General features: G+C 42.2%; 2 protein-coding genes across 2 annotated transcripts in view; both read left to right on the top strand.

Moving 5' to 3' along the window:
• The first annotated feature begins 467 nt into the window (after window positions 1-467).
• Window positions 468-25,478, top strand: LOC138953442 (uncharacterized). The gene is made up of 8 exons (XM_070325254.1): window positions 468-677; window positions 1,092-1,218; window positions 3,442-3,691; window positions 7,285-7,498; window positions 7,917-9,713; window positions 11,539-12,010; window positions 23,992-24,254; window positions 25,389-25,478. The coding sequence occupies exons 1-8, from the start codon at window positions 468-470 to the stop codon at window positions 25,476-25,478; spliced, it is 3,423 nt and encodes a 1,140-aa protein (XP_070181355.1).
• Window positions 25,414-26,109, top strand: part of LOC138959267 (polycystin-1-like protein 2) — a 52,678-nt gene continuing 51,982 nt past the window's right edge. Inside the window, exon 1 of the mRNA XM_070330671.1 lies at window positions 25,414-25,474. The gene's annotated coding sequence lies outside the window, so the exon portion shown is untranslated. The remainder of the gene's footprint in view (window positions 25,475-26,109) is intronic.

Here is a 26,109-nt window from a genome sequence, read left to right as displayed (position 1 = left end):
TTAGCATGGCTTTCCAGAGACTGCAGTGACAAACGTATAAAATAAACGGCATGACCGTATCGTCGCATCTTAATTGTCATTGTGGATCGGAATACTAGGTCCGTATTGCGTGCGGAGTTTCACAAACAATTAGAACAAATCATTTCTCTCCTGCCATCCTTGATCCAAATGTGGGGAGTGGACGTTTGCAAAGTACTATACTCTGTACACAATGTTTGACCCAAAGTATAAGGGGTGGGCGTTTACTCGATACTGGACGCTTGCAAGGTAGTTTACGGTACACCTGTGGTATTGATTTGAAAACGGTTCATGACAGTTTTAATTGAGAGAAACCCACACAATGACATACAGCTTGACGGAATAAACCTAAGCAGCCTATAAAATGGGTAACCGTCGGAATTCCACTTTTGGAGCCTATATATAACCATTAGCATTCTGGTTTAATATTCAGACACACACTAAACCTCATGGCTTCAATGGACAGCAGTAACACAAACGAAACGATCTCGGTAGTGATCTACAACCAGCATAGAGTGGAGGGTCTTGAGGTGGTCGGACTGGACGCCTACAACAATCTGAGGGCAGTCATCAACGTCTCGGTCACTCTACAGGCCACGCTCAGTGGTGGCTCCAACCTCACGGCAGAGTGGCGAATTGGACAAGATGTGATCTCCAAGGTGAGACAAAGCTTTAAGGACATTTGTTCTTTTTATCTTGACTTCAGTTGCTTTCCTTTTGCCGATCTTCTTTTATTCAATGGATGCTATTTCTCTTCGGTTACATTCCTTTCAGCCGATCTCATTTTATTCCACGGTAGTCTGCTGAAAGAGATGTTTTTCCACACGACAGCTGACTAACTGTAGCAGTAAACAGTCTGGTATTCTCATCAAAATCAAACAAGGTGTCTCTGTTTGTGATTTGGTTCTGAAAAAACAATTTTTTTTTAACAGCATAATGTAAGATAAGGTCATACAATAGTAGATATATCCTTTCAATGCATGTAGTTTAATTGGTTTTTTTTACAAGATGTTGCTCAATCATGCTTTTTTTTCTCAGCGCATTGTAAACGTTAGTCCCGTCTGTTCTTGCAGACGTACCCACCTGACGTCTTGAATGTAACCTACGAGAAGACGTGGACCTCGCCAGCCACGTACCCAGTCAAGGTGACCGTGTCCAACGAGCAGAACGCAATGTCCAGCTCCTTCAACCTGACTATCGGTACAACTTGCGATTTTCTGGTCGTATTGGATTACATTGATAGGGACATAAACGCTCAAAGTTCATGTGCAACGAGATTATTTAAATAAAGTGGTTTTCTGTACCAATCTCCTGACACCTGAGAGAATAACGAGCTTTAGAACATTTAGCGACTTTCATCCTGGGATTCTCAGGAATGAGCACTTTTCCATTTGAATTTTTGGCTAATGTTTTTTTTTCTTTTGTTAAATATAGCTCACTGCCTTATTTGATTACGATTCTATGTCACAAAACATGCGATAGATGCAACAAGTGCAGTGCGCATTCCTGAGAGTTTGAAAACAATTCATCAAATCAAGCCTGAAAGACATTGCTTTTTGTCCTGAAAAGCCTCAAAACTTACACAAAACCTTTGTTTTTACATTTAGTCAAGTCTTGACTTAAAGTTTGAACATAGACGGGGAATCAATACGAGGGTGTTTGGTGGTTGTGTGTGTGTGTGTGTGTGTGTGTGTGTGTGTGTGTGTGTGTGTGTGTGTCTGTGTCTGTGTCTGTGTCTGTGTCTGTGTCTGTGTCTGTGTCTGTGTAGAGCGATTCAGAGAAAACTACTGAACCGATTTTCATGAAACTTTACATGAGAGTTTCTGGGTATAAATAATTATCCCCGGATGTTTTTTTCATTTGTTGGATAAATGTCTTTGATGACGTCAAATCCGGCTATTTGTGAAAGTTGAGGCGGCACTGTCACTCCCTACTTTTTTCAATGAAATTGATTGACATTTTGGTCAAGCAATCTTCGACGAAGCCCGGACTATGGGATTTCATGTCAGCTTAAAAGCTTAAAGGCACAGTAAGCCTCCCGTAAACCATCACAGATACTGTCAGGCTTTTACACACAGTACAAACACCCTTCCATTTGAACGCTCACCAAACGGGAACATCGTAGGTGCCCTACGTAAAGCTAAAGAGCGAGCAGTTTTTAAAGAATTAATTTTGCGGATTATCTCCGAGACAATCGGACCGTGGTGCGTTTTGGCGCTGGACCTAACTTTTAAAATCTAAATAATAAGTTGACAGCTTGTTACACAAACACTCTTAAATCATAAAAGAATTTTTTTTCATCAAGACAAAATCAGTACAATTCGAAGTTTTGAAAGTTTGAAAAAAGAAAAGCCCGGAAGCAGGTTCACGCAAGGTCGTGGTTCTCGTAGCAGACGACGGTTTATGCCTATCGCCAGTTCCTCTGAACAGTCAAAAGCCATCGCTAGAGAACTTGTGAACCACAGCCGTTTAACGTTTGTTTCGTGCATAGTCAGAGGTACATAATAACGTGCTATTGCAGATAAGGTCACATCGAGTCGCGATCAAATTACTAACTGACGACTACATTGTTAAAAAGGGAAACTGGATCACACGGGTTCAAGATGGTTCAGGGGTAAGATAAACCACGCAAAAATAAATTCTTTGAAAATTGTTCGCTCTTTACGGAGGGCACCTAGGATGTTCTCAAGCGGTGAGTGTTTAAATGAAAGGGTGTTTGTACTGTGTGTAAAAGCCTGACAGTATCTGTGATGGTTTACGGGAGGCTTACTGTGCCTTTAACAAACACTTAATGAATTTGGTCATTAAATATCTGAAAGTTCTAATTAAAATTAAATGTTAGTAATCGATCCCAAATTGACTTGATATGATGCTTTATTATTTTCTGATTCCAAAAACATGTACATATGCAATGTTGTGATTAATAACAAGCTCAGGAAATTAAAAATACGAACATTCTACTCAAAATTAAAAGTTCAGAAATCGATTTAAAAATAATTTCATCTTATTCTTGATCGTTTTCTGATTGCGAAAACATATAGATATAATATGTTTGGATTAAAAACAAGCTCAAAAGTTTTTGGGTTTTTTAAAAAGAAGACAACTGCGCGCTTACCTGTGAAGAGCTTGTCACTTTCTGCACACCTTTTTTCGTGAAAGTGGCACGAGGTTTCTTGGCTCAAGGCCTTGGGGAAATGTAGTGCGTTAATTTCATTCTGTAAGTTCGAAGGGTTGACTAAATGTAGTAATTTAGCTTAACGCGACTTGTTTATATTCTGTTTTTTTTGTATTTTAAGTCTACCTTAAATACTTATTGGAAGACAGTCTACTGAATATTTTTTCTATAACCTAACGTTCCATCAATTTACCTTTCTTGTGTTTTGATTCGAGTTTATCTTTTCCCCAATGTTATCTGCATCGTAGTACCATGCCGGGCGTTCTACAACTTCTCCCTACACTATGGGGAGACGACCACCCAGCTTGTTACCCCGGGTACAACTCGCGATTTTCTGGTAGTCTGGGATTACGGTGATGATGAGAATTGTCCCATGGAGGTGACGGGACTCTTGGACGAAACCACGGATTTCAATCCGACGAACTTGACTCAAGCATCGACTGTAAATAAAGGAAGCGCTACTTTTACTCTGGATGGGAAAAATCTTTCCATTGGACGGTGAGTGTTTGTGTATGTATTAAGGTTAAACACAAGTGAATGAAATACTACAAGTTAACATCACTGTTCATTGGCTCTATATCGACGCCCGTTTGTAACCGCTTGTTTCCCTTTATAGGATAAACCGTCCATAGAACGTCGTTCTCCTGAACTAACTCCCTAGCATGTCATCGAGAATAGAGGCTTTTGTGAATGAATGTAAATGAGCTAATATGCTGTCATACAGGAAACAAACACAACGCCAAAGGTACGTTCCCTCCACTGTATTATACGGCTATGACATCATACACACAAATGCACACAATCATGAACATAAATGTTAGGTACTCAAAAATCCAGTACTCAGTTTTGTAGGCAAAAAACCCAACTCGAGATGACATTCTCGTACACAATTGCAATGACAAAACTCTCTTCTACCCTTCACTTAGGAATAAAACTATAAAAACAGTCCGTGAACTCACGGGCACACGATATCTAGTTTACAGGTATCTACTCACGGCTCGTGTGTAGTCAACAAAAACCAGTTATAGTCTCTACTACGGCAGACTTAAATCACCGTCTGCTCTGTCTACTAAATATTCCTTATCTCTTAAGTAATTAAGATATTGTAGACATATTTTAATTCTGGGCATACGCAGAATTACACAGCGTCTATTGCTGTTCACTAGGAAATGTATTTTACTACTAATTCCTGCTACTGGTGATCTCGGTCTACTCAGTTTCTACCGCCCTGTGACCACTATGGTCCAACTCTACGGACAAAAATAACCGTGCACTAGCTTCTAGAAATCCCGTCGAATCTCAGCTATGCGGGTCTATAGGCGTGATATTCCGGCGGCTTCTCAGATCCTTCATTCTGTCATCTGGGCGCTATCTTCCTTTCCGACCGGTTATACGACGCACTGCGCAACATAAATAGCGGACATCTTGTCTTAGATATCTGTCTGCTATGTTTAAAGTTACAGTGTTAGTCGATTCAACTTATGGGATAAACATTAACGGTATTCAAATGCTTATTCCATTTACCTGTTAAGTGCTCTACTCGGGCTTCCTTTCTCCCGGTCGATTCCTGTGACAACCCCTCTCTGTCGCTGGACAGTGGTTAAGTGTAACGATATCTTCGTTGCGATTCACATCAACTCTCTCGGTCAGTGAGCTGAATTCACAGTACGTGCACCACACTTCTCTATGTCACTCTATTATCTCTGGTTAGCGCTCTAAAAGCGTGGAGGATATCACTATCAAACTTTGCCTGTTAGTGTTATTCGTGATTTCCTTCACAGCTTTTGGGAAATCCTTTCATGCAATGGCGTCAGCGCCTTTCGGTGATTGGTCAATGCATTTCGTATCAATAATGTCGGTCACGCTTAAATTTATCGCTACTTGATATTGCTTTTCAAACTTATACGAAGTGACCGGGAGCATACGGTCAGTTACTGAACTAGCCCGGAATAGTGAGATATAGAGAACAATACGAACGGAGAGACTCGGAAACTCGAGTCACTGAGTCGTCGCCACGCTCGAGAACTCAAGTGTAATGTTTGAAGTTAAAATCTCTCTCGACTACTGTGCGACAAAATACCTCAGTTGGTAGAGTGCCCGATTGACGGTGCGCTAGACCTTACTTTTGTGGTCCCGGGTTCTATCCGCTTCGAGAGCAATTTTATTTTTTATTTTTTCTGAACTCATATTCTTGAATTTTATTCATTTGCTTCATTCCAAACGTTTTGGATGATGTAATGAATCCAAATAATCAAACAGTTGCATAATTATTGAGTACTTCCAGCGGGACAATTTCCCCAGACTGAATTTCCTATTATATATTTTGTTTCGGCTTTGGTGAAATGTAATGCCCTATAGGTAACACCGCGACTACATGTAATGATGAGACTGACAAGAAAACGTACAAATCAGAAATACGAACGGGGAACCGACTAGTCGACAAAATTAATGCTCGTTCGATAATCCCAGCAGGCACGTGGAAGATATGGTTGCAGTTCAAGTACTTGTTTTCACAGGTTTAGGTCAAGAGCATTCTTGGCGGGTTGGTATACTACGTTAGCTTGCAGATCCGGCGGTCTTGAGTTCGAATCTTATGATTTGGCAAGTGTTTTGTAAAACATTTATTCTAATTTTTTCAATTTTTCTTGTTGCAAAAACGGAAACAGGTTTTAAAAACGCAGTGCAGCATGTATTACCACACACACAAAAAACTTTCTCACTAATGAGGTGCAATTGCTGTCGCCTGGGGTTAATTTTAAAACACGAATAATGTTAAATCTTTTAAAACTGTCTTTATGTACACTGGTATTTGGTGACTTTTGACAGTTGTTAACCCGTGATTTGCAAAGAACATCCCAGTGACGAAATAGACAAAACGTCATATTTTAATGATGTCAAGGTATCCCTTCTGGATTCAAAAACAAGGTAACCCATCATGTCAAATGTAGACGAACGTAGAGCGTCAAACTTGTGGCAACAGAGATAGAGTGTCTCATACACTAAGTGTGTGACACCAAAACTTAAAGTGCTTCTTAGACCTGTTACACTACTTCTAACTGCATATATATACTAACTTGATTGCTCAGAAAAAAAAGAGACATAAATAAGGTTAAATACCTTGTCGTTGGTTTTAACACCAAAATATACAGTTATTTTCTTCCCAAATGTAAACATTGTCAGGCACGCAACGTTCAAATTCAGTATGAAAATGCAGACAAACACAAGTGATTATACCGTCAACTACATTGTAAGTGCCAACCCCCTTATGCACCAATTTTGCTCACGAGAAGGGGGTGGGCGTTTACTAGGTACTGTGCCCTGTGCAGGATAAGTTTCTCGTGGGAAATAGCGGTATTTGATCACTTGGTATGACAAATGTAATGTCAATACATAAACATTACTTTGCATGATAGTTTAAGAAGACATACTTATATCTTAAATTAAACTGAATGATACTGACTCGAGATCTGCCTTGCATTACCGGCATTGCAGAGCAGATATCACAAACTTGCGCAAAATAAATAGTGTCATCAATGTACTTTCCCTAAAGACCCCCAGGTCGACCTCGTCAACCTAAATCTCCATCCTGTTTTGGTATGGCTTTCCATGTCTTGTGTGTGGCGTACGTTAAATGTCAAAGCAGCACCGCCCTGATATGGCCCTTCGTGGTCGGCTGGGCGTTAAGCAAACAAACAAACAAAAATTCTCTGTGACACAAAAGCGTCTGTATGTGTGCCTTGCCAGAATGCGTGCGGAGTTTTACAAACGATTAGGACAAATCATTTCTCTCCTCCCATCCTTGGTCCAAATGTGGGGAGTGGACGTTTGCAAAGTACCATACCCTATACACAACGTTTGACCCAAAGTTTAAGGGGTGGGCGTTTACTCGATACTGGACGCTTACAAGGTAGTTTACGGTACACCTGTGGTTTGTATTTTAAAACGGTTCATGACAGTTTTAATTGAGAGAAACTCACACACTGACATCATATCGTTTGACGGGATAAACCTAAAGCAGTCCACAAAATGGGTAACCGTCCGAATTCAACTTTTGGAGCCTATACCCATTACTATTCTGATTCAATATTCAGACACACACTGAACATCACGGCCGATGACACAACTGAAACAATCCCGGTAGTGATCTACAACGAGCATAGAGTGGAGGGTCTTGAGGTGGTCGGACTGGACGACAATAACACTCTGTGGGCAGTCATCAACGTCTCGGTCACTCTACAGGCCACGGTCACTGGCGGCTCCAACCTCGTGGCGCTGTGGCGAATTGGACAAGATGTGATCTCCCAGGTGAGACAAAGCTTCAAGGACATTTGTTCTTTTTATCTTGACTTCAGTTGCTTTCCTTTTGCCGATCTTCTTTTATTCTATTGTACTAGTTCTCTTCGGTTGCAATCCTTTCAGCCGATCTCATTTTATTCCACGGTAGTCTGCTGAAAGAGATGTTTTTCCACACGACAGCTGACTAACTGTAGCAGTAAACAGTCTAGTATTCTCATCAAAATCAAACAAGGTGTCTCTGTTTGTGATTCGGTTCTGGAAAATCAAGTGTTATGTTCTTCACAGCACGATGTAAGATAAGGTCATACAATAGTAGATATATCCTTTCAATGCATGTAGTTTAATTGGTGGTTTTTTTACAAGATGTTGCTCAATCATGCTTTTTTTCTCAGCGCACTGTAAACGTTAGTCCCGTCTGTTCTTGCAGACGTACCCACCTGACGTCTTGAATGTAACCTACGAGAATACGTGGACCTCGTCACACACGTACCCAGTCGAGGTGATCGTGTCCAACGAGCAGAACGCAATGTCCAGCTCCTTCAACCTGACTCTCCTACTCCCCATCAACGGCATCACCATGGACAAGGTGGAAGTGAAGTCTGAGGCCAACGTCAACGTTTCCTTCTGGCTGTTATACGATATAGGCATAGACCTGGACATGGGGGATGTGGACTTCACCTTGGAGTGGGGTGACAGCACGCCCAGTTTGTCAGGAAGCCTGAACATCACTCCTGGAGGGGATTTGTCTTTCGTCCACGAGTACACAAAGCAGGGTGACATGGTGATAAACATGACGCTCACGACTAAAGTGGACTCTAAACTGTTCCAGCTCCCTGCTTATATCTGGGACGAGCTACATGTGGCCATGAACATTACTCCCGAGATCCTGTCAAGGAAGCCTGGAGAGGAGTTTACCATCTCCTTCGTTGACCCGCCGTTTGAGGGATTTCAATACACAATCAACTACACTGAAGGTATCTTGGAAAACGCCTTGTCTGCCCTAAGCAATGACTATGTCGCTCCTAGCCCGGCGAATCTGACGTTTTTCTATCCCAATGTGGGAGTGTATACAGTCGTCTTCAAGGCTTTCAACGGCGCTTACGAGAAAGAGTCCGTAAAGACGGTCTTTGTGCTGAATCCTCTGAACGCTGACGATTTCGAGATGACCCAAACAGATAAGGTCATTCCTACACCAGATGGAATGGTTAAAATAAAGTTGAAAATGGCCAGCAATTTTGAGGGCGAAGGTACCTGTCACTGGAGCTCTGGCTTCAACAATGAGACCACGGTTCCAGAGTTCATGTACATGCCAGACGACTTTGGTTTCAGCAAAGTGTTTAAATACGACGTCCCCGACAACTACACCATCGGCTTCCACTGCCGCAACAACGTCTCCGAGATGATGGTGACCTCCAACATCACAGTGTTGGGTTGGAATATGTCAGACTTTAAGATTGTGGTGAACAACCCACAAGTTATGAATGACTCGATCCCGATCGAGAACGCCACTGTCAAGTTGACTCTGCTTGCCGCCGATCGGCCCCCCACAAACCTTCAGGCCACCTATAATTACGGCGACGGCGGCAGTCCAGAAGAAACGTTCAATGTGACAACATGGGGGACCTACCACTTGTATCCCAAAAGACGCAATTTTACAGGTACGGTCTTGCTCACTCATCCGGACAAGGGAAACATCATCATCGACTTTCAGGTCAGACAAGGAGCGTTTCAGATCCACCTTGACCTACTGGAAGGCCTGGTGGATACTCAGCTGTTTTCCTTCACAGTCGAAGTCCCTGGACCTTTCACGGGGACTTTGAACATCGACTACGGAGATGGATTACAACATTGGACGGAACCTGTCAGCAATGCAAACGCACACCCGCTGAATATAACTGCTCCATACTACTACAAATCGGTCGGAGATTTCTCAGCAAAGCTATACGGCTCGTCTACGGAGCCAAACCGTTCTTACACGGAGCAAGTCGACTTTGATGGGCCCATTTATATCGAGGGAGCCGTGGCCGATTTTGAATTCGCCATGACTCCTGAACGGGTTCAGTTCCCGACTGGAGAGGTGAACGCCACGGTGAAATTGACCCGGAGCCAGCACAGGATCAGACAGATGCAGTGTGTACTCTACTTTGGAGAGACGCTGGACCCGGAACCTCGTTACTGGAACGGCTCCATGCAGCCTGGAGGGTCCTTCAGCATCGACTTTCAGGTAATATTTATCAAAGTGAAAGGGAGAACAGTTTAGCTCACCATCTCAAATTCGATCAGGCTTTTATATGGGTGTACCTTTAGGTTTTCCCTATTTCGAGGAAGCTGTTGCAAGCTACCAAACTGTGCAGGTGGAGAAAACAGTGCCAGTGCCTGGTGGTATGTCAAGATAATATTTAAAGGTACCATCCTGCCAATGTGGGCGATCATGTTCAGCGCTATATATCTGTACGGGCTTTTACTTGGGGTAAGAACATCCTTTTACTTTGACACATGCCAAACATCGACAGTCTGACGGGTGGGAATGGTTTCCGCGATTTGTTTCTTAAGTAATATTTTAACATTCGAAATTAGTTCAGCAAAATTACATGACTCATCAAAGACCGTTGACACTTGGCATATGTCCTGGTGTAAAAGCCTGGACAGATCTGTGGTGATACGCATTGATAGATATATTACTCTGTGTCCTAGTTTCAAGAAAGCTACCCATTTCCCAATTCGAGGACGCTTTAGTGCAAGTTAGGATGCAAGACTGTGGTTTCTGAAATCATATCGTTGCGAAAAGCAGTTATTTGAACTGACGAATTCAACCAAAGTTTAGCGTTCAAAATTCGATGAGGTTGTTGTATGTTGCCAAACTTTGCAGACGGAGAGAACCATGCAGGCACCTCTGGTGTTAGGCCTGTCTTACACTGTGCCGAATATCCTTGCGAATATGAACATGTTGTATTCGGCAAAAAAAGGTTGAATGGACAGGAACAAATATTGAAAATTCGAAGCCTTACCGATCATTGCGAATGCATACAAATCCATATACGAATGTCTTGCGGATGTATTACGAACGTTGCGAGTGGCCTTGCGAGTGTTGCGAGTGCTTGCAAACATTTTACGAATAAAGCGATTATGCAATTCGCATTGTTCGTAATACTGCTCTTACACTGTGCCGAATTTCCCTTGCGAATAGAATTCACCAATAATTCGTAATGATCGGGACATGGTCGCAAGACATTTGTAAATGTTCTTAACCATTCGCCACCATTCGTCTCTTGTTGCGAATATTAGCAGCATGCTCCTAATATTCGCAAGGAATGCATATTCTTCAGTATTTGCAAGCCAGTCGTAATCATCGTAAAGGTATTCGTAGCGCTCGCAAGGCGTTCGCAATGATCGGTACACATTCGCAAGCACTCGCAACTATTCGTAAGACATTCGCAAGAAATGTGTATATGAACATGTTGTATTTGGCCCAAAAAAAGAGACTAATGGACAGGAAACATATTGACCATTCGAAGCCTTACGATTCCTTCCGAATGTCTTACGAATGGTTGCGAGTGCTTGCGAATGTCTACTGATCATTGCGAATGCATACGAATCTATATTCGCAAGGATATTCGGCACAGTGTAAGACAGGCATAACGAATGTTTGCGAATGCCTTGCGAGCCTGACGAATACATTGCGATGATTACGAATGTTCGCAAGGATATTCGGCACAGTGTGAGACAGGCATAACGAATGGTTGCGAATGCCTTGCGAGCGTTACGAATACATTGCGATGATTACGAATGTCTTGCGAAATCGTACAAGTACGTTGCCAAAAAGTTAAGAATATGACTTTCTTTGCGAATATTAGAAACATGTTGCTATGTTCAAAACAAGAGACGAATGGTGGCGAATGGTTAAAAACATTTACGAATGTCTTGCGACCATGTCCCGATCATTGTGAATTATTGGAAAATTCTATTCGCAAGAGCAATTCGGCACAGTGTAAGAGTAGCTTTACTGAAACAAACTTCAACAATAAATTGGAGTTTCTTCGAATTTGCAGTACCTGACGCTCGGCTCCAAGACCGTCAATACCAACTGCTCAAACCTTTACTCCCAGCAGAACATCGAGACGTTTGCCTCCACCTTCAATCCTTGCTTCTCTGAGGACCCCATCTTTGACAGGCAGTACGGTCACAGTCACTCGCCCATGAACGTGCTCAACTCTAAGACTCTGCGTCTGGTCACCCGCACCGTCATACTCTGTTTTAAGGCCAAGCCAGAGTTCACATGGAGAATACTCCGGTGGTCCGTTGGAGGTCAGGACTTGGGCGAGTATGACGACTTTGTTCAGCCCTACGCCGACTACATCGAGTTCCCGCCTGGTAGTTTGGAGCCAGGGCTGTACAAGCTGTTTCTCAACATCAGCTTCGGTCCCGAGCATGACCACATCTACATGGTTGAGCATACCTACGTTAGGGTCATCAGGATTCCTCTGGAAGCGGAGATATTGGGCGGAGCCTTCAGATTGACCGGTGAGATTTTCTTATTTATGTTCACAAGCTCACATAAAATCATGTATGCAACACACTAAGACCAGACCAAAGTTGAGATTGAAATGGGCACTTTATTTAATAAAGCGCCAGAGTGGATGAAAATATATACATGACAAAATAAGGTGGTCCCGCTGTACAAGGGTTACCAAACACTCACACACACACACACACACACACAGTAACATTGTACAACTTACTCTCACATTCAAGCGGGACCACCAACAAAACTTATCATCAAATAAACAACATTTCACGTGGTCAAGCAGGTGACCTCAAACACAAATCTTCACATTTTAACACTCTCTCATGTATTCATAAAAGAATCAGTCATTCATGCTGACTAGATAATGACATAATCAAATCACCCTCAGTCATTCATGCTGCCTATATAATGACATCATAACATCACATGAATAAAACCGTTCTTGATATGTACAAAATATGACCAGTGTGGGCGTTGACCGCCACAACTGTGGTATCTCTAATACAACTTAAAAGAGATTACACAGCAACCCCACACCAGATCCCGTGCACAGCAGCTAAGCATGGTCAACCTCCATACTTTGGTTATTATGCGAAAAGTTATACCTGAACGACTTGCTGTTATTACCTAAGTTAACCGAGGCTGACAGCGTATGGCCAACCTCCATGCCTGCCAGCCTTCTGCCCTCTGTAACCTGGTTTATCTATCAACTTCAATCTTCAACGTAGGTCCCTACCCAGGTCAACCTCCTGGATAAGAACTTCCACTGTTGACTGAATTATGTATCTAATTTTTTGGACTCAGCTTCCTCGACACAGGTCCAAACCCAGGCCAACCTCCTGGATGAGGACTTTTTGTGATTGACTGAATGCTTACCTAAACCTGTGACCAGAAATCTTATCTGCAGTTTACTCCCTGAACTGTTTAAGGTAAGCGAATATACCTTGTGAAAGCATCCGATTGCCACCGTCCCCGCTTGCGAATCTGCGCATCTGAGGCGCCTTTTGCTGCGCTCGATGTAGCTGCTCCTATTCTAAAACTGTGTGAATTAAATCGGTCAGCTGGAATTCCGGCAATGTTCAACATTGCTTTTAGTGTCGTAACAAAATCCCTCCTTAGTAATGAACGACCATTAAGCATGAACAGCGGGCCGGGTATGCGCCCTCTTTTGACTATGTATTCTTTTAGAGCTTGTACGGGGCATATGAGTGGATTAGCAACTGTTGTTACAAAGGCTTCTTGATGCTTACCGGCTGAGTGCTTAGCAGATCTGAAGGAAATAAGAATAGAGTCATCCGTTAAGGTCACATCGGAGAAAGCAAGTGTGTGACCTGATTCTGTTATTTCCCCGACCCGTTGGAAAGCATGAAAAGCTAACAAAAACATTGATGGGTAAAGATATGTGAGATAAATATTTTGAAAAGCGTGAATTGTCTACTGGTTTTCACTAGCTGTTCTAGGATCTCTTCAGTAATAGGAAGACGACTGTCGTTTGCGGGTTTAAGTTTATGTGCTGTTTTCATCGACTTACGGACTATGTAAGATGAAGTCGGATCAGACACACTAGATAACTTGTGCGCATAACTCAGCGCGGAAATCATGGAAGAAATTGTCGCAGGTGCGTAGCCTTTTTGATAGAGATATGCAATGAAAAGCAGAACAGTTTGCTCGCTTACTGGAAATTCCCAAAGGATATTACTTTCAGTTATGAAAATCCTGAAAAGCTACCAAGCTCTTCGGTACAGACTAATGGATGAGGCATATACGCCTTGCCAATCAACATCTGTGCAGTGTCTATGACTTCAGGTCGGATGGTAGGGGTGGGAATGGAGCAGGATCCCTGTTGGCATGTGGGTGAAGCGCTCTGAATTTGTCCACCTGCAACCGAGAAAGAGAGTCTGTTACAGCATTCTTCTCCCCTGGTACATGCTCTGCTAAGCAGAGAATATTAAAAAACAGAGTAGCTCGCACAAGGCGCCTGACTAATTTCATCACCAGTGTTTCTTTGGAGGATTGCCTGTCTATTACTGAGACTAACGCTTCGTTGTCAGTGTGTAAAATAACAGCTGCATTACGGAAACTATCACCCCATACTTCCAATGCAAGGACTATTGGGACAAGCTCCAGCAAAATGATATTCTGTTCAGTCCACCATGTGCCCCATTTGCCACAAAACCAATGCGACTGAAAAACTGCGGCAAAGCCTGCCCCCTTCGCCGCATCTGTGAACAAATGTAGCTTGAATGGTGACAGAAACAACTCAGTCCTGAACATGTATTTGCCGTTGAATTCCCTTCAGAAATTCAAGCCACAGGTGCAAATCAAACTTTACCTCCTGGGTGACCCGAATGCAGTGAAATGGCTTCTTCACACCAATGGTCAAATCGATAAGACGACGCAAGAACGCCCTGCCAGGAACAATGACGCCACAGGCAAAATTCAGCAAACCAATCAGCGACTGTAGTTCGCGAAGAGTTGTCTTCTTAGAATTGATAAGACTTGAAATAGCAGTCCTACATGTTTCTACTTTATCGTCAGGGAGTCTGACCTCTGACTTGACAGAATCGATTTCATAGCCTACAAAGGACATTACAGTTGAAGGACCAAATGTCTTTTCTGCAGCTAGAGGCACCTTTATGTCTTTGCACATATCTGTAAACGACTCCAAGTCTTTCCTGCAACCATCCCTGGATGCATTCTTTTCTTTCTTTATTTGGTGTTTAACGTCGTTTTCAACCACGAAGGTTATATCGCGACGGGGGAAGGGGGGGGGGGGAGATGGGATAGAGCCACTTGTTAATTGTTTCTTGTTCACAAAAGCACTAATAAAAAAATTGCTCCAGGGGCTTGCAACGTAGTACAACTGGATGCATTCACAATGAAAAAATCATCTAATATGTGGGTAATCTTGTCAATACCTAGTTTACTACCAGCCACCCACTGTAAAGCACAACTGAATGTTTCAAAAATCTGACAGGAAGCGGAACAACCCATTTGCAAGCATCTGTATATAGATTTCACCTTTCCAACAAAAGCAGAATAGAGGGTAACAGTCGGGGCTCACCGGAATGATCCTGAAAGCAGACTTAATATCGGTCTTTGCCATGTGGCAATTTGTTCCTGCATCTTTAACAAGTTTTATTGCATCTTCTATTGTTGCATAACTTATGGAAGTGAAAGATGGATCAATGCCGTCATTAATGGACTGACCTTCTGGGTAAGACAGGTGATGTATGACCCTGTAGTCGCCAGGCTGCTTTTTAGGAACTACCCCCAATGGTGACATTTGAAAAATGGAAAAAGGGTTTGTTGAAAATGGGCCTGTTATTCTTCCCGCTGCTAGTTCTTTTTGAATATAACAATCCACTATTTCTGGCCGCTCGTTAGCAGACTTAAGGTTTTGAACCTCTGTACAACCTGGTATTCCGGCAAAGTTAATGTCTTTCTTTCTTTCTTTCTTTATTTGGTGTTTAACGTCGTTTTCAACCACGAAGGTTATATCGCGACGAGGGAAAGGGGGAGATGGGATAGGGGAAAGGGGGGAGATGGGATAGAGCCACTTGTTAAGTGTTTCTTGTTCACAAAAGCACTAATAAAAAAATTGCTCCAGGGGCTTGCAACGTAGTACAATATATGACCTTACTGGGAGAATGCAAGTTTCCAGTACAAAGGACTAAACATTTCTTACATACTGCTTGACTAAAATCTTTACAAACATTGACTATATTCTATACAAGAACCAGTTAACAAGGGTTAAAGGAGAAACAGAATCCGTTAGTCGCCTCATACGACATGCGGGGTGCAGAGAAATAAGGATGTGGAAAAGAAGACTTTTGGTAAGTGAAATAAAGGTGATGGATCCAGTCAGGTAGAAATAAGACAACAAGAAAATAATTGGAAAACTGCAGGGAATAGTAGGGAGAGTTTTCTTGGAAGGAAATATAGGTGAAAGGACTGGTAAGGCAGAAATAAGACAAAAGAAGAGAAGAAACAGAACCGTTAGTCGCCTCTTACGACATGCTGGGTAGCATCGGGTAAATTCTTTCTAGTCCCAACCAATATGGGACTCCCCCTAACCCGCGGGGGGTAAAGTTAATGTCAAATCCCTGTTTGAAACCATTGACTAGGAACAGAGTTTTATGTGGATCATAGCCTTGAAGCCATCTGGAAAAGGCTGAAAAGCTGACAGGGGTTGGTAGGGACGTGAACTCATTACTGTCGTTTGGGGCCTGCGGTGAAAGTGGGCCGGTTGTTAACTTTGTGATACCGGTCGGACTTCTGACCGCGAAAAGACTGGTTTTCAGGGCAAAACTTCGCTGAATGGGGCCTGGCGCAATTCACGCAGGCATGGGAATAGCGACAATTGTCACAGAATTTGCAGGATCCAAATTTATGAAAAAAGGTACAATGGCCCTTGGGGACCCACGAAGGACCTGCGTATCCGGATTTTCCCTGTTTTTTAACATGTTGCCCCCCAGGTTTCCCTTCCCTTTGTTTGACTTCAAAAGCCAGGTCAAAATTATTGTCCCCCCACTTCACAAGCCCCTTTTCTAGTATGGTTCTAAAACTTCTGTCATAGAAGTCCCAGTCATGTCCCTTGTGGAACAGACTGGAGACCACTTCGTAATGTTTAGCGAAACCAGTCTGTGCACAGGTCTGGTTGGGCTGCTGCGTCAAAACATACTGAAAAAGGTTCCAGGCCTCACCCCATTTTGTAAAGGACAATTTCTTCTGTTTGGATTTTTGGGCGAGGGTGAGGCTTGGTTGGTCTGAGGTGTCCACGGACAGTGTGTACTCTGGGTCAGCGTCCTGGTGGAGCAAATCCGCAAACTCCACAAACTGGCCTTGCCAAATCGCATGCTTCAATTTATCATGAATGTGCAAGTCCACTGGGACATGGGTCACCCCAGGCTCACCTGTTACCGTCCGGAGGACAGTGCTGAGCACATTGTGCACCACAGCGTCCTGGTGTTGTTCACTGTTGGACGGACCAGGCTGTGCGACTCCTGCAGGGGATCCATCCATTGCTGTGGGTGCCGCCTGTACCTTCTCCACCGCCTTCATACGAGCCGCCAGCTGAATGTTTGTCTGCTGCATGGCTTGAAGCTGTGCCATCACGCGCTCTCAACCGTGTACCAATCACTGGTGTATTTGAGGGCTTAGTTACTGGCCCTCTCAACCAATTAACACAACTGTGTCTCATTCAGTCATTGTCTGTAACAGTCATCAATAAAACAAAGCATTCAAACACATATACCATGGCACATTCAGCGCTCTCAACCGTGTACTAATCACTGGTGTATCTAAGGGCTTAGTTACTGGCCCTCTCAACCAATTAACACAACTGTGTCTCATTCAGTCATTGTCTGTAACAGTCATCAATAAAACAAAGCATTTAAACACATATACCAAGGCACATTCAGCATCAACCTCCCACTACGACTGCCGTGCATTGCCAGTTCATCTGCACGTCCCTAAGGATTCGGTTTTCACATATAAATCATTCTGCACTCAGAGCTGCAACAGCTCGAATGACAACAGATCGGAAAACTTTGTACATTTTGTAGTAGCCCTCATCAGTCAAGTGCACGCCATCCCTTGGACAGTGTAGCGAAACGCATTGGGTTTTCATGTTCAAAACGTGCAAAATCAAACTGTACAAAATGCATATAATCTATGTCTTTGATCAGGGTTTTCATCTCTGCATTGGCGAGAAAAGCCTTCCTGTCATACAGTACGCATGATCGGTCGTTCGTACATCTATGTAACAGTTGTGTCACACAAACTCGGGGAACGCCCAGCGCATGGTGGAAATAGGAGGCCGACGCCACTATGCCTGCCGACAACTCTTCCACATCGCATGAATGCACACGATCGTTGTCGCCAATCATGACAACAAGAGTGTCTGGCTTCACCCGGCGCATTTACCGAACGAAGGCGGGGCTTGTCAAATCCTTGACTCGTGCCCCACCCACGCCGTGGAAATGCACCGAGGCTCGCTCAACATTGAAGCTCTCGCAGACACGCCTTCCGTTCCCCCCACCACGCTGAACGAATTCCCCAAGCCTTCGTGCATGCGAGTGTCCGACAAACTAAACTGTAGCACGTTCAACCATCTTGACAGAAGGAACCAATACCCACGCTTCCAAAGTAGGTCAGACCTGTTGCACTTGCTGAGTAGTACACGAAGCCTTTGCACACTATAACTACCACTCTCACGAAGTTTTTTACTTCAATTGAAATCCCATGCGGTACGATATCAACACAGATCGAAAAGCTTAAAAAACAATGATACTCGCCGGGATTATTGTCGCTTTTCTCTCCTCAACAGCTCGGCAAATATTTCGGCTGTCACTGTTTACAGTCAGGATGGTTGTGGGCTATATTTAGAATTTACCCATCATCCTGTTTTACCCCACCCCGTGTCATCCGGGTTGCTCCAAAACAAAATCGTCTGCTTCAGGAGCAGACGGCAGAGAAATAGTGTACATCACGTACGGTCATGATCTGTTGCATAAATTCCCTTTTTATTTTCTAAATCGTTGTTTTGTTTCAATTCATAGCTTTTCGCGGTGAAGCTTTTGGGTTATTCTCCAGAGCTGTGTACAATTTTGTGACATGTGTAACCGAGTGCCAAATGTACTTTACCCTGACCACGGGGTCAAATAATACAGAGTGCCCCTTTCTCACCAAGCTCAAACTCAGAGGGGTGTCGGGTACCGAAAAGCGATCATTTTACCTATGCAAATTTAAGAATCGGCTCTTCCGCCAGACCATTTCAATACAGACAAAACACAGTCTCGGAAACCTTAGTGGATCCCCGATAGTACAGGTTTGAGTCCTCAATAGCACAGAGGTACCACGAGTTCAAACGGATGCGCAAAAGTACATGTGTACCGTAACTGTCATTCAGTAACAAGTTCACACATGCATTGTTGGTCCTATAAATGATCGTAACGTATATGAAATGGCAACTGAACATTGAAAAACCCACGGACCTGTATATCACGGAGAAGACATGAGATAACCAGATGCTTCGTATTACGTCAATTTGCCAGGTTTCATATGACGTCACGTAGCATGCTTCGATAGGTAACACTGATTCGGTTTGTTGGGTTTTTTTTTTTTTTTTTTTTTTTCCCGATCTCAGTTGCATGCAAGGCTGCTTCAACTCATCTTTTTTGCCTCTTTCGTCTTTTTTTTTTTTTTTTTTTTTTTCTTTCTTTCTTTTTGGGCGGTGAGCATATCCTTCTTCATTGGTCTTTTTTTTTTTAATGAAATTTTAATTTTGTTTTCTTTTACATTACAGGTTACATTTCCATTAGATTACTTTTTAATTCAACAACAATTTAACTAATGTCTGCGTGTATGTGCGTGTGTGTGTGTGTGTGTGTGTGTGTGTGTGTATGTGCGTGTGTGTGTGTGTGTGTTGTTGTTGTTGTTCCCATAATTCTGTTATATAATACATTTTCAGCGGGACAATACATAACAGGTTAATTAATCCAACGCTCGATAGACAAGGGCGAGAATTTACAAATTATCAATTACAGTACTAGTTTTCAGCACAGCATCATACAGCGCATATATAAATAACTTTACATTAACAGCACAATACTACTAGTTATCTATATTCTTATACACAGTTCAATTTTACTAGAAATTTCGAACTCGAGCTTGGTTCTGAAATAAGATCTTCATGTTAGTTTTTGGATTTCCGTACTTAAACTGGCTTATGCACATTTTCGATATCAATATAAGGTGATTAATTATGAAGGTTTTCTCTCTGGGGATGTCACGTGTGAAATACCCAAAAAGAGCCTCTTCGCAGCTTAACTTTATATTTTTGCCTGTACATTTAAATATGTACCCTTGACATTCCTGCCATATGGGTTGCACTGCTCTACACTGCCAAAAAAAGTGCTCGATGAAGTCGGTTTCGTTACAATACTGACAAAGATTTGTTTGACGAATTCCCATCTTATGTAGCAAAATATTGGTGGGATATATATTCGGTTTGTTGTTGGAACGTGTGACTTCTGCTTCAAATAGTGTTTTTGCGAATGGTGACTGCGGTAATTTTGTTGATGATGAGAGAATTGTTTCAGAAGTCAATGACTGAATGTTTCAGATTAGAAACATCACTTCAACATTGCATACATTGGACGTTGCATAGGGGAAGGGCTCCTAATATGGACCACTTTTTGTTTCATGCTGATAAATAACTTGTTTTCTTGCAAAGAAGTTTCATTTTGTGTTTGGTAGTCCTTCTTACTTAGGTTAACCGTTAGGCCTAATTAGAGTAAAATAGCTTTGATACACATTCAGCAAAAATTAAGTACAGAAAAAATCACAAAGGGTCCATATTAGGAGCCTGGGCCTTCACGAATCACTGTAAAAAGCCCCCTATATTTCAAAATAACATGATACAACTTAGTGTACAAGTCAGCCTAATTAAAATATGCTCTAGATTTATCTGTTTTGGGTTGATGAGAGCATTATTTGAAGCACACCAGGAAACTAAAGAAGCTTATCAAAAACAGAGTGAAAATAAGTGAAATTATCAACTTCCACGAAAAGAAGACTTTTCGTTGCATATTTTTTAAATCTCGAGGGCTAGTTATAGGTTAGTACCAGCAAGCTTCTTAATGAATTAATGAAAATAGCCTTTAGCTTTTATTTTCTTCGATTTGTTGAAGGTGGTCCATATTAGGGGACTCGCACATACTTTGAGATTTTGCTATTATTTTTTTGTTTGCAGTAGAAACTCGGGGTCAACACTGCTAAAATGTAACAAATACGGTTTTAGCTGTCATATATAGCCATTTTTGTTTGATAAAAGCTTTGGCTGTAGACAGAAACGAGTCCGTTTTAGGCGGCAAATTTAGAGTGAACGCTGCCAAAAGGGAAAAAAGACAACAAGCCTAACGGTTTTGAGATTTCTGTTTCTGCAACTGTTTTGACATGTGCAAGTTATCCAGAGAGGGTGAATACAGCGAATAAAACTTTTTTGAGCCGTTAGTTTGTGGTGGTCCATATTAGGAGCCGGTCCATATTAGGAGCCCTTCCCCTATAATAGCCTATATTATAGGGATTGCTTGCCAAATCAATGCAAAACATTTGAAAGACTGTCTGCTAGACTGCAGTTCCTTGTGTTGCCTGTCTAAGAATTGGATTTTACCCGGAATGAATGTCATGTACGATACGAATGGTGTGTGTGTGTGTGTGTGTGTGTGTGTGTGTGTGTGTGTGTGTGTGTGTGTGTGTGTGTGTGTGTGTGTGTGTGTGTGTGTGTGTGTGTTTGTCCATTAGTCACAGAAGCAAACCTGACCAGGTATGCTAGTAATTCCTCCACGGTGGAAGCCGGAATGTGTAAGTTTGTTGTTGCAGGTGTAAAGGATATTTTGTACGAATTGCATAGAAATAATATGGGGTTATCGTAAAAATGTGGCTGTGTGAGACTATCAAATCACCGCCCCGCGAGTCTATTAGAATAGCAATATTATAAAATTAATGTTTGGTGGCTTGTCATCACACCTTTTTACATTTAGTCAAGTTTTGACTAAATGTTTTAACGTAGAGGGGGGAATCGAGACGAGGGTCGTGGTGTGTGTGTGTGTGTGTGTGTGTGTGTGTGTGTGTGTGTGTGTGTGTGTGTGTGTGTGTGTGTGTGTGTGTGTGTGCGTGTGTGTGTGTCCATTAGTCACAGAAGCAAACCTGACCAGGTATGCTAGTAATTCCTCCACGGTGGAAACCGGAATGTGTAAGTTTGTTGTTGCAGGTGTAAAGGATATTTTGTACGAATTGCATAGAAATAATATGGGGTTATCGTAAAAATGTGGCTGTGTGAGACTATCAAATCACAGCCCCGCGAGTCTATTAGAATAGCAATATTATAAAATTAAGGTTTGGTGGCTTGTCATCACACCTTTTTACATTTAGTCAAGTTTTGACTAAATGTTTTTACGTAGAGGGGGGAATCGAGACGAGGGTCGTGGTGTGTGTGTGTGTGTGTGTGTGTGTGTGTGTGTGTGTGTGTGTGTGTGTGTGTGTGTGTGTGTGTGTAGAGCGATTCAGAGAAAACTACTGGACCGATCTTCATGAAACTTGACATGAGAGATCCTGAGTATGGTATCTCCAGAATTTGTTTTCATTTTTTTTATAAATAGCTTTGATGACGTCATATCCGGCTTTTCGTGAAAGTTGAGGCGGCACTGTCACGCTCTCATTTTTCAACCAAATTGGTTGAAAGTTTGGTCAAGTAATCTTCGACAAAGCCCGGACTTTGGTATTGCAATTCAGCTTGGAGGCTTAAATATTACTTAAAGAGTTTGCTCATTAAAGTTGTCATTAAAATCGATTTTTCGCAAACAGATTTAAAATTGATTGCATCGTATTCTTCATCATATTTTGAATCTAAAAATATATACATATGTCATGTTTACTCTTAAAATGTGATCACAATTAACAAAAATAGATTAATTAGTCTTACGATAAAAAATTAAGAAATCGATCCAAAAATGATTTCATCTTATTCTTTATCATTTCCTGATTCCAAAAACATATACATATGATAGGTTGTATTCAAAACAAGCTCCGAAAGTTAACAAGAATACAGAAAAGCGCGCTTTCCTGCTTAGCACAATACGCTACCGCGCTATTCTGGCGTGTTAATTTCACTGCGTTTTGCACGTGGAAGGTGAGCGATTTCCTTCTCGCGGGGATTGACGAAGCTGTACTGTCTTGGTGAAAAACTACAGTGCGTTCAGTTTCATTCCGTGAGTTCGACAGCTTGACGAAATGTAGTAATTTCGCCTTTCGCGACTTGTTTTTTTTTTTGTCCGAGGGGGAGCAGATCGTCTGCTGCTACATCTGTTTCGACCAAAAGGCCATATGCTCCCTGAGGACCAACAAAAATACCAAACATCGGTTTTGTTCTCTCATTATTTTGGTAATGCAAAAGTACGCAGAATCACCTACAGGGAGCCTCACGTTTAGAATGCAATTCAGGGGCCCAAAACGCGTCAGAAAGTTCAAGCGATCGCGTCGTCGGTGTATGTACGTGTCAAACGTAAACTTTGCGTCGCTTTTCTTTGAGTCAAAAATTCCCAGAGCTGCCATCATATTTGCGAAGTCAGTCACTTTTTAGCATGTACCTTTTCTGTTAAATGTTTTAAGACTTCTCGTTGCGCAATTTGCCATTGCACAGACCATTGGCAAAGCGTCGTCTCGCGAGATGATGCTTTGGCGCCCTGAGTCAGTCTGTTGATGGGATGCAGCGCCTTGTGTGACTGTAGAGGCCTATCCTTGAGCGACAGTCTCTCCTGCAGATTGAACAGGTGAAGCTTAGTTGCAAATTGACCATGAGTCCTGGAGGTATTGTTCCACATTCAATGGGTCTTTGAGAGCGAATAATTACAGTCGTTGTCCCCGGAAACACGAATCTAAAGCCCCGATGGTTTCACATATAAACAAGAAATTCCTCCGAGGTAGGAAAAACACCCCCGTCCTTACCATTCTCACTGCCACCAACTGAGAAGGTTATTTCCCTTTGACCATTAATATGTCCCTCTATGAGTCCTTGTAGAATCTTAATCCACCAATAAGGACCGTCTGAGGAATGTATAGAACCTGTTCACCAAGTTTGGTGACGATCGGTCCGTTCATTCTTGAGATCTATATGCGAACACAAACACACACACAAACAAACAAACAAACAAACAAACACATCGACCGAATCCTATACACACCCCTATACCGGGGGTGTAAATACACATCCTGATTGGCGTTTTCTTTGACAATCCACGTTTTACCTGAAGCTCAAACCTATTCATTACCTCGAATTGTCACATATGAACATTGTGTTTTGTTACCCAGCTGGTTATAAATGAAAACTCGTGAACATGATGACAATGTACGATATAAACAAAAGCTGGGCCCAGGCAAAAAAGACCGTTATAACGGGCCTCATCTCTTACAGGTAACCCCCGAGCAACAGTTGACGGCTACTCGCTGTCCTACGATCCCGTGTCCGGTTTGGAGAACAAGACTGGCCTGGAGTACGTGTGGGAGTGCTTGACATTGAACACGTCCACCATGGATGACCTCATGGCCGTCGCCTCCCAACCACTTTCGGACAACAGGACATCGGACTGCAATGACATCTCCAACGAAACGACGAACGGAACGCGTCAGCTGCAGGTTCCCGCTATAAATGTTACTAGCGTGGGATATATGTTCCAGGTATGAGGTGTCTTTCTGCATTCGATTCCCGTGGATGGGTATGCAATGATATCCCCAAAGAAGACGATAGAGGGGAGTGTCAGCTCCATGTGTCTACAATGTGCTAAGCGTGGGATATTTATTATATGTATGAGCTTTGTAGTATGTTGTAATCGATGCCTGATACCGAAATCTCGGCTGCGGGTTCCTCATAATGTTCGAAGCTTGAGATATTTGGTTAAGGTATGTATGAGCTTTGCGTTTTACATTCGGTGCATCTAGGTAGGTATGCCTGAAGTCGAAATCTCGGCTGTCGGTTCCTGACAATGTTCCAAGCAAGGGATATTTCTCAAAGGTATATGAGCTTTGTTGTTGTATTGAATTCGATGTACGTATGCCTGATACCGAAATTTAAGCTGTGTGTTCCTGGTAATGTTAGAAACCAGGGATATTTATTAAAGAATTGGCTTTGTTGCTTTTATTGTGTGTTTTAAAAAATATTATTCAGCTTATGTATGTATATACCGCCCTGATATGGCCCTTCGTGGTCGGCTGGGCGTTAAGCAAACAAACAAACAAACAAACAAATGTATGTATACAGGGGTATGTATGCCTGAAGCAGAATTGTGGCTGCTGGTTCCTGGTAATGTTCGAAACAAGGGATATTTTAACGTAAGATGGATGGATATGTCTAAAGCATAAATCTCGGTATTTTGATGGCAGGCAAACAAAAAGAAAGGTTTGAGCAAGCTAGAGTAGCTCTCACACACACACACACACACACACACACACACACACACACACACACACACACACACACACACATCATATATGGTATTCATGGCTTTGAAAACTGTTCAGACATATTTGTTCATACCCTTCATGCAGCCGAGGGTTGTGTGTCTTTTTTGTTGTTGCTTGTTTGTTTGTTTGTTTGTTTGCTTTAATTAAGCCGATTTTGATCGATCGAGACATAGTTGTAGAGAAAAAAACACCCATTAATTCAAGTTCTTTATAAAACAAGACAATGTTAATTTCAAAGACACATTTTTGTCAGATAATGCAGGTTGACAAATGATTCTTATCGAACCATGAATATTTTCATCAGCTTATTAATTTGGTTAACTTCTCATCTCTGTTCTGGTATTCTTTCAGCTTAAAGTGAAGAAAGACAAATACGTTTCGTCACCTACCACACTATTCATACAGTACAGCTCGGCTGCGTTCACCATCAGTCTTGTGTGAGTATCACAAAATGTTTTCGAAAAAGTAGTACAGTCAGACCATTTGACCTACACACTTGACACTTTGTGCACTGCTCATTCATTATCTGAAGTAAATGTATCGTAAATATTAAGTAATTTTCTGAACAGACGTCAAGTTATTAGCATTTCTGTTGGTCACCCTCAAAATCAAGAGTAATGTGGTTCTTAAGGGTGGGGTGGGGATCAAGAGAATGGATCGTGGGATTCGGTAGCATTTTTTCTCTCATTTATTTCGAAAGGTTTACTTATGTATTTATCTGTTATAAAAGTTATATTTTTATTTATTCATTTATTTATAAACCGCCGTTGAAGCTGAGGGGTAACATTTGGAAAATCGATACAAATGATTTGGTTTGTGATCAAGTGAGAGGAAGCTCTAACCAATGTAAAAACATGGACGCATTTACAGTGATATACAAGCTGATCTTCACGGGGAGGGAAATATGGAATGTATCTTTTAAGTCTACCTCCAGCAAAACAAAGTACAGAAAAAGGGTTGAACATGTGTTCAAACATTGTTGAATAATTTATTTAAATGAACGCCTTTTCGAGACCTATGCGACACCTCAGAAGAAAAGAGGTTTTAAAAGGGTACACTAAAGTTACCGTTG

Source organism: Littorina saxatilis, linkage group LG2, assembly GCF_037325665.1.
Source record: "Littorina saxatilis isolate snail1 linkage group LG2, US_GU_Lsax_2.0, whole genome shotgun sequence".
NCBI lineage: Eukaryota > Metazoa > Mollusca > Gastropoda > Littorinimorpha > Littorinidae > Littorina > Littorina saxatilis.
This window is presented reverse-complemented; position numbering and strand designations above follow the sequence as displayed.

What these genes read in the sequence shown, in the direction of transcription:
- LOC138953442 (XM_070325254.1), top strand. Translation starts at nt 468, where the DNA reads ATGGCTTCAATGGACAGCAGTAACACAAACGAAACGATCTCGGTAGTG. An exon ending in AAAAATCTTTCCATTGGACG is followed by an intron (nt 3,692 to 7,284) that starts GTGAGTGTTTGT and finishes TTCAATATTCAG; the next exon opens with ACACACACTGAACATCACGG. An exon ending in CGGAGCCTTCAGATTGACCG is followed by an intron (nt 12,011 to 23,991) that starts GTGAGATTTTCT and finishes CATCTCTTACAG; the next exon opens with GTAACCCCCGAGCAACAGTT.